We start from the raw sequence: 25,736 nt of genomic DNA on the forward strand, positions 1-25,736 counted from the left end.
ACATATCTGCATATTTATTAAACACCCATGGGCTTGCTCAACTGACTGCACAATCATTTCTGATGTTAATTGGGGAATGGCTTTTAACAGACTCTTGGTGTGTTATTATCATTTGAATTTGTAATCGAGTCCACTTAAAACAAATATGATTTTACCGAAATCTGGACATTGCGTTTGCCATTTGACAAAATTTGAATATGCAAATCATTTACTCAATGTTGTATTACATCATCAGGGGATCGCCTCTGTGGTCTGGTGGTGGAGCGTCCGCCAAGACAGCGGAAGACCTTCGGTCCGATCCCCGGCTGCGTCACACTCAAAGACATTTAAAGATGGTACTTGTTGTTACCCTGTCTGGCGCTTGGCATTAAGGGACTAAAACACGGACTGGTCGGCTCGGAGTCAGTTTATTGTGTCTGCGGAGGGTATTCATGTTAAACTGCGTCATGGTATCTCAGTTGCTCTATAAAATCGTCATTCGTCCGAACTAGCACACACACACGCACACACACACACACACACGAACACACACACACACGAACACACACACACACACACACACACACACACACACACACACACACACACACACACACACACACACACACACACACACACACACACACACACACGAAGCAGCCATATACTAATTTCTCTCAAAGGTACCCATCCCATTGGTGTAGTTTATAGAGGTTCTGTCCTCATTTCTCCTTACCTCGCCTTCAGTGATTGGTTTGTTTGATGCAGACGCGTTTGCGGAAACCAACCTTGATACACATAAAGAACCTTCACGCATTCATATCTAATTAATTAAAATATGTGTAACACTGATGACGTCCTATAACATCGATAATGGCGTCAGTAAAACCAAAATGTTAGACAATTTTCGTGTCATTTTGCGTGTGTGTTAATCTTGGTTGTGGCTTTTAACACAACTTCATGTGTCATTTCCATTGACTTTTAAATATCAGACAAGTCATTTACCCAAGCACTAAACCTAGACATTCGTTTGATGTGTACTTTTGACATCAATAAACTCATTTACTCAAAGCTGCAAAACAACGGAAACTGTTTCGGCACATCATCGAGAATGATTCGTCTCTGGCGTTGACGTTAACCAAGTACACGCCTTTATATTCGTGTACCGGATCTACTGTGTTTCAGTGGTACTCTCTGTGATTATAACTCTCGGAGCTGCGATGTAGAACTGTCCCCATAGATCGCTGAGTCTATACAGCCTTTTACGCGTGTATGTTCACATACATGCCCATGTGTGAATGAAGTGAGCCACGTGACATTACCCGCACACCAAACTACTCTGGAATGATTGATTGGTATTCTCCTTTCACGTGACAATACTCGTGGTAAAAAGTGACTAACACAGTCTGGTGGCAGTCAGCACGTCGATGCATGTTCATTATACATTTAGTAGCTACAGGATGAACATCGACTGACAAAACGTCCAACAAAAATGTTTTCGAAAAAACTGTTTGTGTATCTGATACTTCTCTGTGTTGGATGTTTGTTTGTAATCGCCATCAATGTTAGCTGGCCATCGACACTGCTGTTACAGATGCTTCGCAATTATCCAAAGTAAGTGTTTGAAATGTTTTTGATTCTAATATGGAAAACAACTGACCAAATTTTAAGGCAATGACACCAGGTCTGTGTTAACAAAAGCTGCCAGCACATGTTTATCTGTTCTTTATTTTGTTAATTTTACTGACGTTATTACTTTGCAGGCAGTCGTGTGGGGTTTCGATTTCAAAATAGATACATCATGCTTGTCGTAAAACCCGACTAAACTGGACTCGGAGATTTGCCTGACTGTGTCGCATATTCTGTCGATTGTTGCACATGTTTTCACTCAAATGTAACTGTCCCATTGGTGTAGGGGATAGAGCGTCCCCATTTCTTCTTACCTCGCCTTCAGTGACTGGTTTGCTTGATGCAGACGCGATGAAGGAAACCAACCATGATACACATAAAGAACCTTCACCCATTCATATCTAATTACTAGTAATTAAAATATGTGTAACACTGATGAGGCACTATAACATCGTTAGTGTCGATAGTAAAACCAAAATGTTAAAGAATTCCAAATGCAATGATGTTATGGTTAAAAACAACCACACCGTCGGTTTCCCAAGTACCGTGTCGAGTCAAGCATACTCTGGAGTGATGTTCTCCTTCCACGTGAAAATGGTCATGTTAAAGGTGACTCTGACAAAGTCTAGTGTCAGTAAGCACATCGATGCATATTCATTGCATGTGCTTAGAAATTTGGTGTAGTCCCACTGTAGAGTAGATACCTCTTATTTATATTTGGAACTGTGTATGTTTATCTCCATTCTACCATTACGACAAGAGTGCTTTGAAAACGGTGCTCTCTTTGCAACGCGTAACGACACAGGGTGCAAAGGTCTGCTAACTTAGACATTTCGAAAAGGGGTCACAGGTAGCTATTAATGTAACAAATATTACAAAAGTTAAAATCCCCATAGTCTTGGGTTCAAAACAAAATGTCAGTAATACGGTTCGAAACATATCAATGCCGATTTTATAGTGCTACCATGCCGCAGTTTAACACGAATGACCCATTCAGACACATTTTACTGACTCCGAGCCGATCAGTCCTTGTTTAAGCCTCTTAATGCCGAGCGCCAGGCAGGGTAACAACAAGAACCATCTTTTAACGTCTTCTGGTATAACCATGTACCATGATTTGCAAAGCATGTGCACCGCCAACTCGTTGTCAACATATATTTTCCAAATCGTTCATGTTTTTATCAAAGTGCCAAAGTGATTTGATGCATTTCGCGATGTAAGACCTGTTTTATAACAATATAGATCGTCATTCTCGATCAGATCGTCCTGACTGGCCGTCGCCATTTTTAATCATGCAAGATATTCAACTTCATTTGTAAGTTGTTGACAGTATTGCCAAACACAATATGGTCACCCGCAAAAAGGAGTAGAAAAATATGAAACTTTCCGGTTGGATATATGCAAACACATAATATATTTCCACTGAAACCAAACATACTTTTATCCAACAGAATAGTAAAAGCATGTTCTTTGTATCGAACATTAATAACATATCTTACCAGTGGATAATTTATCATAAGCATTCTTCACGAATACCTCCCGAACTGGGACCTTTTTGTGGCTGGTAAACAAAAAAATTTATATTCTGGAAAAATGTCACCAAAGTTATTTTTTATTGACTATGTTTCATATAAAGCAACACACAATGTCATGTTTAGATACAAAGAAACAAAGCTAATGTCGGACCCCGCTTTGCCCCCATTATGTTTCTAGGTTTGTCAGCACCATACCCGTGCTCTTGGGTTTCACCGAAGTGGTAAACGTCTGAGACCTGAATCACTTCGGGCTTTCCTCCAACATTAAGCTGACACGCCGCGATATAACTGTAATAATGTTAAAAGCGGCATTAAACCAAACTCACTCACTCACTGCAATGTAAGATATGCTTTTGCATAACCTTCGGCCTTGACGGCAGCTTATTACGAATAATTACAAGAAACCGTGCAAAAACAATAAAAAACGTGAAGATAGCAAAAAGGTGTCTTATATTTCCAATCAAACTTTGTTTATAAGAATATTTCACATTAAGGGGCGATATCTACGATATTGATCCTCAATGTAAAAAAATGATTTTTACATTAAGGGTTGCGGGTTGTTACTGTCAATTTGTTTACATTAAGAGTAAACACGTAACACGAATGTTGAATAAAGTTTGTTGTAGCAATAAATTCGTTCAGCATTTTTTACATTATTTTTAAAATTACCCCTACATGTTTGAATGTTTGATTTCCATGAAATGACTTTTCACATTGACTATCAAAAATGAAGTGTCGCGTCAATATGCAAAAAATGACTTGGTTAGTCCAAAACAGAGCAAATACGTAATTGAATCATATCGTTGGACTCAGTTTGGAGTTTTTTTCGTCAATTTCATTTTGAAATAGCCAAGAGCACCATTTCAAAGGGCTCATGCCGTCATTGAAGAATGGAGGTATACCTAATGTGTTTTGAAATTCGATGTCCCACTGTCACTTTACCGCGAGGTATAAATAAAACATATCTAGTCTACAGTGGGACAACATCAAATTTCAAAACAAATCACACAACCTTACCACCCAATCCATTTAAATCCAATCATTGTAAATGGCAAACTGAGGGAGATACACTTTGGCATGAATGTTTCTACATGTGATGAGATGATATTTGGTAAAATCATTATGACTTTAGAAATAACAAAAGTATCTATAAAAGGAATAAAAGGCTCAGAGATGTAACTTCTTGTAACATAGTTATAGCTGTTTGAATTGCAACAATGTTATACAATAGTACATTAATTCATTCTTATAGCTGTAGAAACGACCCCCCTGGTGAAGATCCTCCGTTTTGTATCCCTTGTGATGAAAGAATCACGGTCAAGCATGTCCTGCTTGACTGCATTGATTTTTCCACCCCATGGATAAATATTTCAGTGTCAAAACATTTAAGGACCTTTTTAATGATGTTAATTCTCATTTAATATTATGCTTTTAAAAGAAATAGAACTTGTCCATAAATTTTGATGTACTGAATGTATTATTTTATAAATTGGTAGTGCTAATTAATAACTTAGATTGTGAGTGGCTGTACCCTCGAGGGGGGTTGTAGTAGCGTAAAATTATTGTCCCCCTAAGAGGGTATGTAAGTCCCAAATCATTCGAAGAATTTTATGCATACCAGACTTTTAAAACGTAGCATTTTTGTCATTTTATTATTTGGCTTAACTGGTAAACTATCGCAAGTGACTGAAGGGATGATATAAATCCTGCCGGGGTCCATGCAGGACGCAAAGGCACTGTAAGTCCCAATGGTCTCTGGTATGGTGATCTCCCTATAGTTACTGACGATCTCTAGCCCATTTTTATATTGTGTTGTTCACTGATACTTATGGCTTTTATATATTCTAAACTAGTTTTAAATCTAATCTGTGATATTCTAGTTATTGTACTGTCCATCGTTGACAGCTTTTTATTTAGTCTAAATCTATGTAATATTATTGAACTTCTCGTCACGATATGGCTGAAATACTGCCGATGCCGATCTTAACTCACTCACTCACTCATATTAATAGATGACTGATAAGCAATTATGTCACCAGGGATTCGCAAAAACAGAAAGACAATATATATAGAACTAAGACTGTATAGTAACATCATATATATGAAGTGAGTTTTATAAAATGACACAGTTACTATTTCAGAGAAACCTTTATGCAAACGATTAAGACCTACTCTTACAGCTGATTTCCAAATTATATTCTGAGTTTCATGGATTAGCTTAAAGTGTCAAAAAATAACGAAAAGGTCACAATATGCATGAATGGTGTTGGTGAAGTAACAAAGTACGACCGAAACACGTATCTGTTCTTTGTACTGACTGAAACAAATGTGTTATTAGATAATAACGGGGTGTTATATAACTCCCCGTGGGGACCCGGGGAAGATAAATAAGACTGTGTCCTCAGCACCCCATTGCTGGTCGTAAAAGGCGACCGAATCGGTCAGCCTGTTTGCCGTGGGCTGCGACCCTGTGTCGGCAGAGGAAGGGAGTCTGATGGTTGAGGGCGATAGAGCCGGTGTCACGAAATATATTCGCCCCCAGAATAAAATCTCCCCCTGGCGAATTTATACCGGTACAGTTCCGCCCCTCTCGAAATAAACTCTCCCCCCACCTACGAAATAAAATCTCCCCCCAGAATATCCCCCCCCCCCCCCCCCCCCCTTAACTTATTAATGTCTCACTTCTGTACATACATAAAACAGCTTTGTACAAATAAACATTGATAGAATGTACAGAACCATTCAATAGAATTTTGAGAGATTATTAACAGAATATCCCACTGCTAAGTATATGATAAATTATTGAATTAACATTAGATAAGGTTGAGAATAAAGTGTGTGTTTTTTCAATACATCTTAGACTGGTGAGTCTTCTGCTCGATGATAACCAGCCTACTCATATTTTAACCCTTTTCCCCATTGTTGGAAAGTGTGTCGTCTGCTACCCCAGCTGGAGCCACCTGGTAACAATTAATCACAAGCTGTCAATATACAATACATTATAATACATCAAGATGGCAGTTTCCATGTAAAGATTAAGTATTTCTAAGCAACTTAAAGATATGCACAATATCTAGATATATGTATCTTTAATTTGCTTAGAAATACTTAATCTTTACATGAAAACTGTCATCTTGATGTATTATTCTGTTTTGTATATTGACAGCTGGCGTTTGAGTATGAGGTTAAACTGTATCATCTTTACTGTTTTGATATTTTCCAATATGTTGTGGTCATCAGTTATGCAAATCAGTTTCTTTGTGTCTTTTTAACAAGGTGTTTTTCATTAAGATTCACCGCCAGCCCGATTGTAACAATTACATGTGCACTTTGCTTTGACGATGCCGGTTGATGTTGTTCAATACAGGCTGGCGTTGGGCGTTTTTTAATCTTTTCTACATGCTAATCATTTCGGGAAGATGATACACATTTCTCTATATTTTTGGTTACTTTGCTTATATAATTTCCGATTATCATTCTTAGTTTTACTTTTTCTCTTTTGCTGCGGTGATATCATCCGAATCCAGGACCTTTGCATAGTCCAGATTTAAAGATTATACATCTAAACGTACGCTGTCTTAAAGACAAAGGGAGAGCGGAAGGTCCAGGGTTCGATCCCGGGCCGCGTCATACAAAAAGACGTTAAAAGATTGTACTTGTTGTTACCCTGTCTGGCGCTCGGCATTAAGAGGCTAAAACAAGGACTGTTCGGCTCGGAGTCAGTATACTGTGTCTGAGTGGGGTATTCATGTTAAACTGCGGCATGGTATCTCAGTGAGCTAGCACTATAAATCGGCATCAGTCCGGACTAGTACAAGCAGCCACACACACATACACGTGCATGCACGTCGCTATATAAGTGCAATAATCTTGGACGCGACGTTAAACCCAATTTCACCTCACCTCACCTTAAAGACAAAGTAGATTTAATCAGTGCTGAATTAGATAGTTATGATGTTGTATGTTTAAAGCAATAACTGGTCGGCTCGGAGTCAGTATACAGTAAACTGCGGCATGGTATCTCAGTGAGCTAGCACTATAAATCGGCATCAGTCCGGACTTATACAAGTAGCCACACACACGCACACGCGTGCATGCACGTCGCTATATAAGTGCAATAACCTTGGACGCGACGTTAAATCCAATTTCACCTCACCTCACCTACACTAATACCATTTTCAAATCGTAGCCTGTATTAAGGAATATATTTTAGATCTTAAATCAGAGTATAACGGACAGCCTGAGCTGGAGGCGCGCGTGGATATGTTGACAGTTTTTACGTAGTTAGTGTTAAAACCGAATGTTTGCGAGGATTAATAAGATTTCTGAATTTCAGTTACGACAGTAACCGTACATGTATTTGTCACATTAAGTCATTTCATTCAAATTTGTTTGGTATGATTATGTCTTATAATTATTTTAGGATGGAAGGTACAGTTACCAAATAAAATATGCTGAAATATCAATTCATTATGACCATATTTCATAATCTATATTTTAAAGTAACCCTCCTTAAATTAAAGATAACTATTTAAAGAATATAGTACTTAAAGACATTGCAACAAACCGAATAATCAGAGGGGAGACTTTATACCGAGGGGGGCGCGAAATATATCCGCCCGGGGGAGATTTTATTTCAGAACAGATTCTCCGGGGGAGAATCTGTACTGGTATAAAATCTCCGGGGGGAGAATTTGTACGGGGAGAGTTTATACCGGGACACCGGCAATAGTGCTCCTTAGTCCAACACACCACTTCGAACCTAACTTTGACTAGACGGGCGGTAGAATGGGCCCGATTCTATCAATCGGCTGTTCATGTCATGCCCTGTGCATACAACATTTCACACAAACATTTGGTACTTAAAAAATAAATCTATTCAAAATGTCTTACATATGTCTCAATCTATAAAACTTGCTTAGAGCCCTATACCCTATGGCTCATGGGCCATCTGGTAATGCTGACCTCCGAATTCTGTACGTCTCAAATTGATTGTCATGGGCCGAACCAGCCTGACCTTTAATTGCGATATTGCGTTGATTGATGTTCATTATATCAATCACTGGATCGTCTTGTACACCGTGCGTCTGGAACAGGCGAAGGTTATACGGATCTGTGACGCTCCCATTCGCTCCATACCAGTGGCTCTCTCTCTCTCTCTCTCTCTCTCTCTCTCTCTCTCTCTCTCTCTCTCTCTCTCTCGCTCTTCAAAAGATAAACGTGACATTTCTTTTGTAAGCGCATTTTGTGTAGGGTCCAAAAACATGCGTTACAATTTGATTTTCACGGTATCATGTTTTCGCAATTTGAAATTGGAAAACGTTTTTGTCCTCAACTATGCTAACCAGGCAAGTTAAGTTATCACGGAAGCATGTGACGCCAGCCATGTAGCATGGCGTCATAGTATCCAGAAATTACTCATGACTTGTGTCTTTTACACATTTCCGGGCATGGACTATTCAGTAACACAGTAATGATATTCAGTATACTCTCGGAATACTGCTAAGTGCGGCATTAAACACCAAACTAACAAATGACAAAAGATTATTTCAATTTGCCAAATTTAAAAGATATTTGAGACAGGACCGCTTCACCAAACTGACAAACATTTATTTATGCGACAACCACATGTACTAAGCCATACCTGACAACCCCTAAGCGAAAATACACCCGAGTGGTCTGCATTCACTACGTAGGCTATAACTTATAAAAGCAGATTAACTCATATAAGTTGGGAAATACAGATTTAAGATAGTCCTGTTCATAGGAAACTTGGTTCAAGCAAAGAAATAAATTACGTCATTTATGGTTGCTAAGATCATCGAAATGCAACAGCAAGTCAAGTGCTGGCTCGCAGGTTCCAAACATGGTCAGACAGTAAACATGCTGATCGTTGCTTTGTGAATCCTTATCACACAAAGCAAGAATTTAATTTATTGGCATGGTTGTATTCATGCTTTCGATTTATGGGCGACACGACACATTGAGGGTTAGACACAAGGGCAACCCTAAATGGCACACAAGCCGCAATACACCTTAACTATAACATTGATCGTGTCGACAGTCAAACACAAAAGTTAATTATGTTTCTTGTCATTGTGTGTGTGTGTGTGTGTGTGTGTGTGTGTGTGTGTGTGTGTGTGTGTGTGTGTGTGTGCGTGCGTGCGTGTGCGCGTGTGTGCATGTGTATCTGTGTGTATCTATGTGTATGTGTGTGTATGAGTGTGTGCGTTCGCGTGCCCTTGATCCTCAGGCACAAGGTCAACACGTAATAAATTGTTTTTGTTTGTTGTTTTACCCCGCACTGATCATGAGCAATCTACAAGCTTCAAGACAGCAGTCCGTAGCTAAAGTAGTCTGTACCAGACAATCCAGTGATTAACATCATGAAAATCGATCTACAATACGATGACATGCATCAACAAAGTTAACGGTTGACAAGGCGATCCAATTAGTCTCCGCTTATGACAAACATGGGTAGCTGAAGACCAATTCTAACCCGATCTTCACGGGTCCCTAAATAAATTGCACGAACTTCTGCATATTTATTAAACACCCATGAGCTTGTTCAACTGACTGCACAATCATTTCTGCTGTTACCTTGTGAATGGCTTTTAACAGACTCTTGGTGTGTAATTATCATTTGAATTTGAAATCGAGTCCACTTAAAGCAAATATGATTTTACCGAAATCTGGACATTGCGTTTGCCATTTGACAAAATTTGAATATACAAATCATTTACTCAATGTTGTATTACATCATCGGAGGATCGCCTCTGTGGTCTGGTGGTGGAGCGTCCGCCAAGACAGCGGAAGACCTTCGGTCCGATCCCCGGCTGCGTCACTCTCAAAGACATTAAAAGATGGTACTTGTTGTTACCCTGTCTGGCGCTCGGCATTAAAGGGCTAAAGCAAGGACAGGTCGGCTGGGAATCAGTTTATTGTGTCTGCGGAGGGTATTCATGTTAAACTGCGTCATGGTATCTCAGTTTCTCTATAAAATATTCATTCGTCCGAACTAGCACACACACACACACACACACACACACACACACACACACACACACACACACACACACGAACACGCATACACACGAACACACACACACGAGCACACACACACACACACACGAACACACACACACACACACACACACACGAATCAGCCACATACTAATTTCTCTCAAAGGTACCCATCCCATTGGTGTAGTTGATAGAGGTTCTGTCCCCATTTCTCCTTACCTCGCCTTCAGAGATTGGTTTGTTTGATGCAGACGCGTTTGCGGAAACCAACATTGATACACATAAAGAACCTTCACGCATTCATATCTAATTAATTAAAATATGTGTAACACTGATTACGTCCTATAACATCGATAATGGCGTCAGTAAAACCAAAATGTTAAATAATTTTCGTGTCATTTTGCGTGTGTGTTAATCTTGGTTGTGGCTTTTAACACAACTTCATGTGTCATTTCCATTGACTTTTAAATATCAGACAAGTCATTTACCCAAGCACTAAACCTAGACATTAGTTTGATGTGTACTTTTGACATCAATAAACTCATTTACTCAAAGCTGCAAAACAACGGAAACTGTTTCGGCACATCATCGAGAATGATTCGTCTCTGGCGTTGACGTTAACCAAGTACACGCCTTTATATTCGTGTACCGGATCTACTGTGTTTCAGTGGTACTCTCTGTGATTATAACTCTCGGAGCTGCGATGTAGAACTGTTCTCCATAGATCGCTGAGTCTATACAGCCTTTTACGCGTGTATGTTCACATACATGCCCATGTGTGAATGACGTGAACCACGTGACATTACCCGCGCACCAAGCGTACTCTGGATTGATTGATTGGTATTCTCCTTTCACGTGACAATACTCGTGGTAAAAAGTGACTAACACAGTTTGGTGGCAGTCAGCACGTCGATGCATGTTCATTATACATTTAGTAGCTTCAGGATGAACATCGACTGACAAAACGTCCAACAAAAATGTTTTCGAAGAAACATTTTGTGTATCTGATACTTCTCAGTGTTGGATGTTTGTTTGTAATCGTCATCAATGTTAGCTGGCCATCTACACTGCTCTTTAAGAGGCTCCACAATTATCCAAAGTAAGTGTTTAAAATGTTTTTGATACTAATATGGAAAACAACTGACCAGATTTTAATGCAATGACACCAAGTCTGTGTTAACAAAAACTGCCAGCACATGTTTATCAGTTCTTTATTTTGTTATTTTTACTGACGTTATTACTTTGCAGACAGTCGTGTGGGGTTTCAATTTCAAAATAGATACATCATGCTTGTCGTAAAACCCGACTAAAATGGACTCGGAGATTTGGCAGACTGTGTCGCATATTTTGTCGATTGTTGCACATGTTTTCACAAAGGTAACTGTCCCATTGGTGTAGGGGATAGAGCGTCCCCATTTCTCCTTACCTCGGCTTCAGTGAATGGTTTGCTTGATGTAGACGCGATGAAGGAAACCAACCATGATACACATAAAGAACCTTCACCCATTCATATCTCGTTGTCAACATATGTTTTCCAAATCGTTCAAGTTTTTATCAAAGTGCCCACGTGATTTGATGCATTTCGCGATGTAAGACCGGTTTTTCACAATATAGATCGTCATTCTCGATCAGATCGTCCTGACTGGCCGTCGCCATTTTTAATCATGCAAGATATTCAACTTCATTTGTAAATTGTTGACAGTATTGCCAAACACAATATGGTCACCCGCAAAAAGGAGTAGAAAAATATTAAACTTTCCGGTTGGATATATGCAAACACAATATATATATTTCCACTGAAACCAAACAAACTTTTATCCAACAGAATAGTAAAAGCATGTTCTTTGTATCGAACATTAATAACATATCTTACCAGTGGATAATTTATCATAAGCATTCTTCCCGAATACCTCCCGAACTGGGACCTTTTTGTGGCTGGTAAACAAAAAAGTTTATATTCTGGAAAAATGTCACCAAAGTTATTTTTTATTGACTATGTTTCATATAAAGCAACACACAATGTCATGTTTAGATACAAAGAAACAAAGCCAATGTCGGACCCCGCTTTGCCCCGATTATGTTTCTAGGTTTGTCAGCACCATACCCGTGCTCTTGGGTTTCACCGAAGTGGTAAACGTCTGAGACCTGAATCACTTCAGGCTTTCCTCCAACATTAAGCTGACACGCCGCGATATAACTGTAATAATGTTAAAAGCGGCATTAAACCCAACTCACTCACTCACTGCAATGTACCTTGACGGCAGCTTATTACGAATAATTACAAGAAACCGAGAAAAAACAATAAAAAAAGTGAAGATAGCAAAAAGGTGTCTTATATTTCCAATCAAACTTTGTTTATAAGAATATTTCACATTAAGGGGCGATATCTACGATATTAAGGGTTGCGGGTTGTTAGTGTCAATTTGTTTACATTAAGAGTTAACACGTAACACGAATGTTGAATAAAGTTTGTTGTAGCAATAAATTCGTTCAGCATTTTTTACATTATTTTTAAAATTACCCCTACATGTTTGAATGTTTGATTTCCATGAAATGACATTTCACATTGACTATCAAAAATGAAGTGTCGCGTCAATATGCAAAAAATGACTTGGTTAGTCCAAACAGAGCAAATATGTAATTGAAACATATCATTGGACTCAGTTTGGAGTTTTTTTTGTCAATTTCATTTTGAAATAGCCAAGAGCACCCGTTTCAAAGGGCTCATGCCGTCATTGAAGAATGGAGGTATACCTAATGTGTTTTGAAATTCGATGTCCCACTGTCACTTTACCGCGAGGTTTCAAATGTATAAATAAAACATATCTAGTCTACAGTGGGACAACATCAAATTTCAAAACAAGTCACACAACCTTACCACCCAATCCATTTAAATCCAATCATTGTAAATGGCAAACTGAGGGAGATACACTTTGGCATGAATGTTTCTACATGTGATGAGATGATATTTGGTAAAATCATTATGATTTTAGAAATAACAAAAGTATCTATAAAAGGAATAAAAGGCTCAGAGATGTAACTTCTTGTAACATAGTTATAGCTGTTTGAATTGCAACAATGTTATACAATAGTTCATTAATTCATTCTTATAGCTGTAGAAACGACCCCCCTGGTGAAGATCCTCCGTTTTGTATCCCTTGTGATGAAAGAATCACGGTCAAGCATGTCCTGCTTGACTGCATTGATTTTTCCACCCCATGGATAAATATTTCAGTGTCAAAACATTTAAGGACCTTTTTAATGATGTTAATTCTCATTTAATATTATGCTTTTAAAAGAAATAGAACTTGTCCATAAATTTTGATGTACTGAATGTATTATTTTATAAATTGGTAGTGCTAATTAATAACTTAGATTGTGAGTGGCTGTACCCTCGAGGGGGGTTGTAGTAGCGTAAAATTATTGTCCCCCTAAGAGGGTATGTAAGTCCCAAATCATTCGAAGAATTTTATGCATACCAGACTTTTAAAACGTAGCATTTTTGTCATTTTATTATTTGGCTTAACTGGTAAACTATCGCAAGTGACTGAAGGGATGATATAAATCCTGCCGGGGTCCATGCAGGACGCAAAGGCACTGTAAGTCCCAATGGTCTCTGGTATGGTGATCTCCCTTTAGTTACTGACGATCTCTAGCCCATTTTTATATTGTGTTGTTCACTGATACTTATGGCTTTTATATATTCTAAACTAGTTTTAAATCTAATCTGTGATATTCTAGTTATTGTACTGTCCATCGTTGACAGCTTTTTATTTAGTCTAAATCTATGTAATATTATTGAACTTCTCGTCACGATATGGCTGAAATACTGCCGATGCCGATCTTAACTCACTCACTCACTCATATTAATAGATGACTGATAAGCAGTAATGTCACCAGGGATTCGCAAAAACAGAAAGACAATAGAACTAAGACTGTATAGTAACATCATATATATGAAGTGAGTTTTATAAAATGACACAGTTACTATTTCAGAGAAACCTTTATGCAAACGATTAAGACCTACTCTTACAGCTGATTTCCAAATTATATTCTTAGTTTCATGGATTAGCTTAAAGTGTCAAAAAATAACGAAAAGGTCACAATATGCATGAATGGTGTTGGTGAAGTAACAAAGTACGACCGAAACACGTATCTGTTCTTTGTACTGACTGAAACAAATGTGTTATTAGATAATAACGGGGTGTTATATAACTCCCCGTGGGGACCCGGGGAAGATAAATAAGACTGTGTCCTCAGCACCCCATTGCTGGTCGTAAAAGGCGACCGAATCGGTCAGCCTGTTTGCCGTGGGCTGCGACCCTGTGTCGGCAGAGGAAGGGAGTCTGATGGTTGAGGGCGATAGAGCCGGTGTCACGAAATATATTCGCCCCCAGAATAAAATCTCCCCCTGGCGAATTTATACCGGTACAGTTCCGCCCCTCTCGAAATAAACTCTCCCCCCACCTACGAAATAAAATCTCCCCCCAGAATATCCCCCCCCCCCCTTAACTTATTAATGTCTCACTTCTGTACATACATAAAACAGCTTTGTACAAATAAACATTGATAGAATGTACAGAACCATTCAATATAATTTTGAGAGATTATTAACAGAATATCCCACTGCTAAGTATATGATAAATTATTGAATTAACATTAGATAAGGTTGAGAATAAAGTGTGTGTTTTTTCAATACATCTTAGACTGGTGAGTCTTCTGCTCGATGATAACCAGCCTACTCATATGTTTACCCTTTTCCCCATTGTTGGAAAGTGTGTCGTCTGCTACCCCAGCTGGAGCCACCTGGTAACAATTAATCACAAGCTGTCAATATACAATACATTATAATACATCAAGATGGCAGTTTCCATGTAAAGATTAAGTATTTCTAAGCAACTTAAAGATATGCACAATATCTAGATATATGTATCTTTAATTTGCTCAGAAAAACTTAATCTTTACATGAAAACTGTCATCTTGATGTATTATTCTGTTTTGTATATTGACAGCTGGCGATTGAGTATGAGGTTAAACTGTATCATCTTTACTGTTTTGATATTTTCCAATATGTTGTGGTCATCAGTTATGCAAATCAGTTTCTTTGTCTCTTTTTAACAAGGTGTTTTTCATTAAGATTCACCGCCAGCCCGATTGTAACAATTACATGTGCACTTTGCTTTGACGATGCCGGTTGATGTTGTTCAATACAGGCTGGCGGTGGGCGTTTTTTAATCTTTTCTACATGCTAATCATTTCGGGAAGATGATACACATTTCTCTATATTTAAGGTTACTTTGCTTATATAATTTCCGATTATCATTCTTAGTTTTACTTTTTCTCTTTTGCTGCGGTGATATCATCCGAATCCAGGACCTTTGCATAGTCCAGATTTAAAGATTATACATCTAAACGTACGCTGTCTTAAAGACAAAGTAGATTTAATCAGTGCTGAATTAGATAGTTATGATGTTGTATGTTTAAAGCAAGGACTGGTCGGCTCGGAGTCAGTATACAGTAAACTGTGGCATGGTATCTCAGTGAGCTAGCACTATAAATCGGCATCAGTCCGGACTAATACAAGTAGCCACACACACGCACACGCGTGCATGCACGTCGCTATATAAGTGCAATAACCTTGGACGTGACGTTAAATCCAATTTCACCTCACCTCACCTACACTAATACCATTTTCAAATCGTAGCCTGTATTAAGGAATATATTTTAGATCTTAAATCAGAGTATAACGGACAGCCTGAGCTGGAGGCGCGCGTGGATATGTTGACAGTTTTTACGTAGTTAGTGTTAAAACCGAATGTTTGCGAGGATTAATAAGATTTCTGAATTTCAGTTACGACAGTAACCGTACATGTATTTGTCACATTAAGTCATTTCATTCAAATTTGTTTGGTATGATTATGTCTTATAATTATTTTAGGATGGAAGGTACAGTTACCAAATAAAATATACTGAAATATCAAGTCATTATGACCATATTTCATAATCTATATTTTAAAGTAACCCTCCTTACATTAAAGATAACTATTTAAAGAATATAGTACTTAAAGACATTGCAACAAACCGAATAATCAGAGGGGAGACTTTATACTGAGGGGGGCGCGAAATATATCCGCCCGGGGGAGATTTTATTTCAGAACAGATTCTCCGGGGAGAATCTGTACTGGTATAAAATCTCCGGGGGGAGAATTTGTACGGGGAGAGTTTATACCGGGACACCGGCAATAGTGCTCCTTAGTCCAACACACCACTTCGAACCTAACTTTGACTAGACGGGCGGTAGAATGGGCCCGATTCTATCAATCGGCTGTTCATGTCATGCCATGTGCATACAACATTTCACACAAACATTTGGTATTTAAAAATAAATCTATTCAAAATGTCTTACATATGTCTCAATCTATAAAACTTGCTTAGAGCACTATACCCTATGGCTCATGGGCCATCTGGTAATGCTGACCTCCGAATTCTGTACGTCTCCAATTGATTGTCATGGGCCGAACCAGCCTGACCTTTAATTTGGTAGATAGTTATAGCTCTTCGTGTCTAATTTGCTGGATAATACCACCCCTTTATCCTCGGTCTTTGCAGCTTGGATATCCGCTGCAGCATAAGACTGTCCTTGTTGACACACCACACCAAGGGGTGTAGAATTATTTTCCTTTCGACATGACTTCCCTGGTTCAAAAAGAAGACACATACATTCTGACAATATCTCGTACATCTGCGGAGAACTTTGTTCCGATTCTCTCCTCGTAGAGTGTGCAAAGAAACAGCAATCCGTCAATCTATTCAACTTAAATGAGTTTGTCAACATCAAGGTTGCTGTTTCTAAGCAGAAGACACTGAACCCGTGTAAGGGCATTGTCCGTAGCAGAGCACGCTGCCTGTCCGACATGAACGAAGAACTTGTCCAACAGTCAGTGTTTACTGTCAAGAGATTCATGTTAGAGTATCCCAATTGCGTGGATTGATGTTCATATTATTAATCACTGGATTGTCTGGTCCATACTCGATTATTTACAGACCGCCGTCATATAGCTGGAATATTGCTGAGTGCGGCGTTAAACAACAAACAAACATAAATATAAAAAACTGTCAAGAAGAATTGTGTTCTTGAACCGACCAACAACTACTTCTTCACTTTCGCTTGTTCAAAGATTCCACATTCGGTTATTGGGGTGGAGGTGTATTCTACTGCAAAAACTTCTTCTATCTCTTACTCTGCTGCTGTCTCTCGTCCTCCTGTCACTACTGCCTCTATCAACTGCCAGACTGATCTGACATGGGTCAAGTCTGTCCAGCCACTTCACCCCAAAACCCAGCTGTGACTACCCCAAAACAAAAAACGTCAAAGATGTCTAGTAACTCCATCTCCTCACGAAGCAAATAGGAGTACAAACAAAGTCTTCCTCATGTACGCGTGACATTTCTCCTGTGGAAGCACCACCATGAATCGACAAAACATAATACAGTGGAAATGCAGAGGTCTTAAGAAGACTTTTAATGAACTACAACTTTTAATCCAAGATCTTAAACCGTCTGCTTTTTGTCTCCAAGAAACATATCCAAAAAGTACAGCTCGGTTCTTACCACTCGTTTTCCCCTCCTGGTGATAAAGCTACATGGGCTATTTAAACGGTCATAATCCCCTATGGGGGAGTACTGATACAAATAATATGGGAAAAATCCTTGAAGATTTTATCTCAAATACTGATTTATGCATCTTCAATGATGGTAATAACACCTATCTGCATCCTGCCACTGGCACATACTCTGCCCTAGATCTTTCACTGACAGATACAAATATTTTAAATGAATTCCAATGGTCGGTCCATGTTGACCTTTTTGGAAGTGGCCATTTTCCAACAATGCTTACAACAGTCCGTCTGACGAACCACCTTCAACAAGGTGGAACTTTACAAAGGCAAATTGGTCTTTATTCCAAACACTATGTACTGAAAAACTAAACCCTGACAGTTTCAGCAATGTTCCTGATCCAATACAACCTTTTCAGATATATTTAATGCTATTGGAGACGAAAGCATTCCTAAGTCCTCTGCAAACCCTCATAAACGTAGACCATGGTTTGATAATGATTGTACACAAGCTAGGTCAAAAAGGAAGAAAGCTGAGAAATATTTCTGCCGACATCCAACTGTCCACAACTTGAATCACGGGCGCCAAAGCGTATCTTTAAATAAAATAAACGTCAATCCTGGAACAACTATGTATCCAAAATCAAATCCCGCCCACCCATGTCCAAGTTCTGGAACATGATTCAAAAGATTAAGGGCAAAGAATCAAAATCTGGAGTTCACCATCTCAAAGATGGGAATACACCTTTAACTAAGAAATCTGAAATTGCCAATAAACTTGGTGACACTTTGGCAAATCATTCCTCATCATCAAACTATAATCCTCAATTTCAGAGGTTTTAAAAACAGCAGGTAAAGAAAAGAGTTAATTTTAACTCTGATAATGGTGAGGACTATAACGAAACATTTTCGCTCCATGAATTACATATTGCCCCTGGGCAATCTCATGACACTGCAGCAGGAGCCGACAACATTCATTATTTTTTCGTCATGTAACTGTCATGATATCTGCAGACCATATCAGGTGTCACATAGACACCCTAGGGAGTGCAGAGTCTATTGCAAGACAGAAACGTCAGTCACATGTGTATGATCCACGGACATGGACCACAGCCTTAACCCTACGCCTCATACTCATTACAAGTCGTTGAATGCTTCTCTGAGGCAAACGGATCCATTCTTCATGAATTCCGGCTTCAAGTCCAGCAAGATTTTGAACTGGGGGATCACTATGTCTGATTCATCGGCTCAATCGGATTAAGATCCGGACTACAGGCCGCCAAGGAAGAGTGGCAATAGCTTCTTGACGCAAATAAGCCAAAACTGCCCGAGATCTGTGTGGACTAGCATTGTCGTCCATGTAAACAGGTCTTGTCTGAAGAGGATGGTTGTCAAAATAAAGGACTACCACTGGACGAAAAACGGCATCTTGGTATTGTTGGCCATTCAGGTTTCCACGAATTGTCACCAGCGGAAGTTTGCAGCCGAAGGAAATACAACCCCATATTATGACAGACCCCCCCGCCACATGCTAAGGTCTTCTGGATGTTCCTTGGTGCAAAACGAGTGTTACATTGCCTCCAAACACGTATTCGACCATCAACAGTTCGTAGCAGCATTCGACACTCGTCAGACCAATGGATCCTTCTCCAGTTGGCAAGTTCCATCGACTACGGCATGACACCATATCAGACGATTCCGCATGTGGCTCTCAGTCAAGTGAGGACGTTTTACTTGTCTTCTGGCATTATAACCAGCCGGTCTGAGGCGATGCCTTACGGTCATCGCCGAGAGTCTGCGATGGGTAATCCACTGCAGTCTTAAGTCTGTTGAAGTGGCAAATGGATTTCATCTGACTATCTTTAAAAGACGTCTATCCTCTCTGATAGAGGTATTTCTTGGCCTACCAGACCTGTGCCTGTCTTTGACATCATTGGTTTGACCATGTTTGACAATCAAACGAGTGATAACACTGTCATGACGACCCATTTGTCTTGCAATGGCCCTGCATGACATGCCAGCATTTTTCATGCCTATCACTTGCCATCATTCAGCGTTCGCTAACTTTCTCCTCACCATGGCTGATTTTCAACCTCTATTGGAAGGGGAATCTCACATAGGAGCAAAATGTAACCACTATCTGAAACTTGAATTTCACTATTTATAGGGTAGGGGAACTGCAGCAACACGTAAAAGCACACTTTCCTTGTGGTATCTGGACAAATTTGGGTTCATGAAACTATGGAAGCCTAATTCAGTCATACATCATCATATTTCGTATTTCTGATTCCAAATCATGAAATCAAGAGACTATGAATATGGTGCGCTTAACTTTTGTGCATGTGTATACATTTTATGGACAACCGGACATTTCCCTCCTTCGTGGCACATCACCATTATTATTCCTGTTCCATAGCCTGGACAGGTTCATACAAATCCACTCGATTACCGTTCAATATAATTAACTAACTGTGTTTGTAAAACCAAAGAGTGCATGGTCAACAATTGATTTAGCCTGGTACTTGGAGACCAATAACCTCCTGAGTGACATCCAGTGTTGTTTCCGAAAAAACAGAAGTACCATTGACCATTTGGTGCGATTAGAATCATTTACTAAAAAATCCATTTTCAACAAACAACATACTGTATCAATCTTTTTCGATCTAGAATAGGCATATGGTACAACGTGGAAACGTGGTATTTTAAATGATTTGCATAAATTTGGATTGAGGAGCAGTTAACCTTAGTTCATATCTCAATTTTTAAACAATACACAATTTCAAATACGAATGGGCTCTACCCTGTCTGATCATTTTGATCATGATCACAGCATCCATCGAGGCATCGTGCTATCAGTCAGACTTCTCAGCATTAAATTAATAGTCTCACTACAGTATTTAACAATAACGTTGATGATTCACTTTTTGTGACAGCTACAGCTCTGTCTTAACAAAATTCAAAAATGGGCGAATGAAACCAGCTTCAAATGTTCTAAATCCACTTTTGTCTTAAATACTAACCACACAAGGATCATATGTGCCTCAGATTTGATCGTCATCTCACATTCTTGCCACACATCAAATATCTCAAGGCAAAGTTCCTGAAAGCTCTCGACTTGTTAAACGTCGTTTCAAATTCCGAGTGGAGAGGGGATCAGAAAACCCTCCTTCATCACTTGTACAGATCGTTAATACACTCCAAACTAGACTCTCTTTCCATTTTCTATGGTGGAGCTTGCAGAAACAATTTAGAAAAATTATATACAATACATCCTCAAGACCTAAGGCTCTGTCTTGGAGGTTTTAGGACCTCTCCCGTTTGTGTGTGGAGCCTGATAAACCTTCACTCGAACAGCGCCACATTAAACTTTTACTGCAATACATTACTAAATTGCATTCAAATAAATCAAATCCGGCAGACAATTGCGTTTTCCACCCTCAATATTAAAGCATGTTTCGAAATCATTCCAACTTGATTCAACCACTTGATTCAACATCACTGCAGCTAAAATAGATCTAAATATTACATCGCCTTCCCGACTTCTGTCTTCTCCTCCCTGGCAGATGGTGAAGCCATCAGTAGACCCCACTCTAAAAACTAATCCTTTAGTACAATCATATAATCAATTACGATGAAAATTAATTCTTACAGATCCATTTTCACAGACGGGTCCAAGGATGGTGGCAAAGTTGCAAGTTGCAAGTGCCACCATCATTGGATCCAGAACGGTCTCCGCAAGAATGCCAGATACTAGCTCTATTTTTACTGCTGAGGCAAAAGCTATACTAACAGCTTTGATCTACATGAAACATAAAAAAACAATCTAAAAATGTCATCATCTTCTCTCATTTGTTGTCTTGCCTTCAGGCACTTAAAAGTGTCTAATGATATCACCCTATTATAAGAGACATTTTGGAACTATTTAATGAACTTTCTACTGGCCAATGTGACATCGTCTTTTGCTGGTTACCAAGTCAAGTAGGCATAACAGGTAACTCAAAAGCCGATTGTGCAGCTAAAGCAGCTCTTGACAAACCGTTACACTCGGATCTCATGCAAAAGAGGTGGGACACCCAGGTAGGAATATATTTCACGAATTAAAACCAACAATCGGTCATACCTACTCGGGTTGTCAGTCAAAACATAACGAGGTCGTTTTTCGACGATCGGTTTGGCCACTATCGGTTTACCCATGAATATCTGTTGACCATGAAAGGTCAACCATCAAGCATATATTGCTTGACTATGTGAACTCTGCAATCGGAAGGGATTCACATTATCAAAGAATAAATCTGAAAGATCTCTTTTCCCGTGTCAGGAGGCATCTCTGAGAAAAGCGTCTGTATGATAAATTTTAAATATTTATGTGAATAATTGAATGCTTGTTCTTAAATTTGGTGTGATGCTCCTATCAACTGACATTATTGTAGACTCTGGAGGTGAAAGTGTCGTTAGGAGGTTAAAGTATTGTAAAATTATTGTCCCCCTGTGTGACACAAAATCCTATCATAATCGATGTAACTATCATCAACCAGTGTTTTTAAGCCAACTCATTGCTGAGTATTTTTTTAATATTGGCTAGTATTGTGCACAACCACCAGTAGCTATTGTGATGACATAAATCCTGCTGGCGTATCATGCATAAGTTGAGGTACTATAAGTCCCCATGATCCCCAGCGAGGTGGCCTACCTTTGGTTTCTGGTGGCCTATAGCCCGCGTTTTAAAACTGTACACATGATATCATCAATTGTTTTTAAACATAACTTTGCATACATGACTAAATGGTGAATATATTAACTTGGTCTCGTCGCTATATGGCTGAAATAATGCCGATGCTCACTTACTCACCCTCTAGAAACAATGTTACTTGTTTCATAGATGTCAATACGTTTGTCCTCAGTGAGTGAGTGAGTTGGGTTTCACGTTGCTTTTAACAATATCGCGGCGTGTCAGCTTAATGTGGGAGAAAGCCCGAAGTGATGCAGGTCTCAGAAGTTTACCACTTCGGTGAAACCCACAAGCACGGGCATGGTGCTGACAAACCTAGAAACATAAAGGGGGCGAACCCGGATTCGAACCCACAATCATCGGTTTCTGGCGTGCCCAAGGGACGCAACTCTGCACAGCGAATCGCGGCGCCTAAGACGACTGGGCCACCTGTGACCCCTTGTCCTCAGTATATATGCAGAATATATTTGAATAGCCATGCTGAGAGCAATGTCATGCTGAGTTGTTCTTTTTGCTTTGTCGTTGCTTGTCATCCCTATTTCGTTTGTGGCTGTATCGCAATATTGTATAGTGATATCACACTTTTGTATCAAACTTTCACCTACAGACGATGTAGCGATGGCCCCTCTTTGCCACCATACACCGTTTAGTTGTTACTTGTTATTTAGGTTCGTATTAAAAAGAGAGAACACACAGTTGTTTATGAACTCCATGATTAATATCTACCCAACCTTAGCTGTGCCAGTAAAGACATCCTTGATTTCTGTCACGTAATATTGGGATGAATAATAATCTATGCATTATGTATATTTTACAAACTATGGATATATGTACATACATCAGAAAATTTTATAAAATATTTCCCTTTCAAGTGTCTCCAGCAACATAATCAGCAATAGAGACCTCCATGACAGAGCAGAAAAGTACAAACATATAAGCGGAGAGAGGTGGATTGTTCTCACGACGATCTCCTACCCAACTCCTGATGTCAAGTTCCTAGCCAACATAACTGGTTGGAAAGTGGTTGTGGTTGGCGATAAAAAGACACCTAGAGATTGGGAGTAAGTATTTTCTTCCACTTAGCCATACTTCAAGATACTGTAACTTCAAATCTTTACAGATGTTAAACGTTTTACATGATTCTAATGTTGGTAATTTCTTCACAGATTCCCCAACTGCATATATTTAAGTTTAGAGGGTCAACAGAAATTGCCTTTTGAGACTGTGGGTTATCTTCCTCTAAACAGCTACGCAAGAAAAACTGCAGGATATCTGTATGCAATTTCTCAAGGGGCGCGAATAGTATACGAGACTGATGATGACAATCGACCACAAGACTTACTTAACAATTTCGTCCAAGAAAGAACAATGTGGGGACTGATATATAAAGGAGGACCATTTTTCAATCCATACCGACATTTTGGACAACCAACATTGTGGCCAAGAGGCTACCCTCTTAGCTCTGTTGGAGAGAATGTCTCCACGGAATATGTACTGAATCACTGGAAAACCCCATCTATTCAACAGGGTGTGGTCAATGGTGACCCAGATATGGATGCCATTTTCAGATTAACCCGAAAACAAACCCATTCTCAACTAAATGTGACCTTTGATGACCGGGCTCCACCAGCAATTGTCCCAGCTGGGGTGTTCTCACCCTTTAATTCCCAGAATACCCTTTTCCTGTATGATGCATTATGGGCACTACTGATTCCAACTACAACAACGTTCCGAGTGTCTGACATCTGGAGAGGCTACTGGGCTCAGAGGCTTCTGTGGGAGATGGGAGGAAACCTGGGATTCTTTCCACCAAATGCCTTTCAGAAAAGGAATTCCCATTCCTACCTCGGGGATGCTGTAAATGAAAAGGATTTGTATTTCCAAACAGAACGTCTTGTAGATTTTCTTCGCATGTGGACATGTGAACCAGATAAGACATTCTTTGCCTGTGTTACTAAGCTGTCAATAGATATGGCACATGAGAACTTTTGGAAGGCAGCTGATGCTGACCTGACTTCTCTCTGGATCAAGGACCTCAAAGCTCTGGGATACAAAGAACCAGAACGAATTCCATTTGGTTTGCTTCAAAACGGTGTTCAAGTCACGATAGATTCAAAGTTGCCAAACCAAAGACGCCTGACAAATCAACAGGTCAGTCTCACTTTCTGGGCAGCTGAACAGACACCACCTTTAATATATTCCACAGATAAAGTATCACCTGAAGGTGTGTCACACATTAGTCAAATAGCTTCATATTGTGGCAATCATTCGTTTAGCACGTTAGATCTGAATGCTTTCAAAAGAACCATAACATATCCTAATCTCTTATTAATTGTAGTCTTCAACTTCCCTCACTATGAGAACCTCGCGTTTCTTGAGACAATGTACAGCTTTCACTTCCCACACATTGTCTATTGTGGAACCAACAAAGATCAATTTCAAAACTACACTAAGCTTCTACTCAAGAATGTGACCTTTATTGAGGTTGATATTGGTGGTGGATGGTTTGCCCAGAACTGTCTGATTCAAGCCATGAAAATGCAGTATACTGTTGATGGATATTTGTACATTGGTGACGACGTCCTGCTTAATATTTGGAACATTCCTATCCTTCCTTTAGACAGACTCTGGCTTTTTAACTCTTCGGTTTTGCAACCGTCTGACAAAACGAATTGGATGTGGTTTTCAAATCCTAAAGTTGGTTTAAAAACCTACCAGGCTGCTCTTGCAGCTTTGAAATTGTTAGATGCACATAAATATAAGATTTTCAAACAAATGATTTCGAGAAATTCAGGAAAGAATGATTCACTATTTTTTGGTGGCGCAGACATTGCTTATGTTCCTAATAAATACAAAGATGATGTCCTGTTTTTCATGGAACATTTTTCAAAATTCAATCTATTTGTTGAGATAATATTCCACACAGTGTTTGGAGGTACTGAGAAGTGGGATAATGTGTTCAGAATGCCGGGAACGTATTTATGGTCTGCTGGGGAAAGGGACCATATAGAAAAATATTACAACAAGAATGACGTTTTTCTTCACCCTGTTAAAATATCTAAATTAATTTCTGTGCCCAAAGGAAGAAGGTTTTTCTGTGAAAACTTCCTGCCTCTAACGTTATATACTGAACCGCAAAAGAAACATCACACCTAGTAACATTGCATGGAAAGTTGTCATTTAAATATCTGGGTAATTTTGGTCAAAGTTTTTAAAATTCAACAT

General features: G+C 39.2%; 1 protein-coding gene across 2 annotated transcripts; it reads left to right on the forward strand.

Annotated features, from left to right (window-relative positions):
• The first annotated feature begins 1,376 nt into the window (after window positions 1-1,376).
• Window positions 1,377-25,736, forward strand: LOC124150017 (probable glycosyltransferase STELLO1). 2 transcript variants are annotated; one of them, XM_048402303.1, is made up of 3 exons: window positions 1,377-1,593; window positions 23,384-23,572; window positions 23,678-25,736. In XM_048402303.1, the coding sequence occupies exons 1-3, from the start codon at window positions 1,472-1,474 to the stop codon at window positions 25,665-25,667; spliced, it is 2,301 nt and encodes a 766-aa protein (XP_048258260.1). In that variant the 5' UTR covers window positions 1,377-1,471; the 3' UTR covers window positions 25,668-25,736. The 2 variants fall into 2 exon arrangements, with proteins under 2 accessions (XP_048258260.1, XP_048258261.1); XM_048402304.1 differs by lacking the exon at window positions 1,377-1,593 and adding an exon at window positions 10,842-11,265.

Source organism: Haliotis rufescens, unplaced genomic scaffold, assembly GCF_023055435.1.
Source record: "Haliotis rufescens isolate VD_foot unplaced genomic scaffold, xgHalRufe1.0.p SCAF_25, whole genome shotgun sequence".
NCBI classification, from domain to species: Eukaryota; Metazoa; Mollusca; class Gastropoda; order Lepetellida; family Haliotidae; genus Haliotis; species Haliotis rufescens.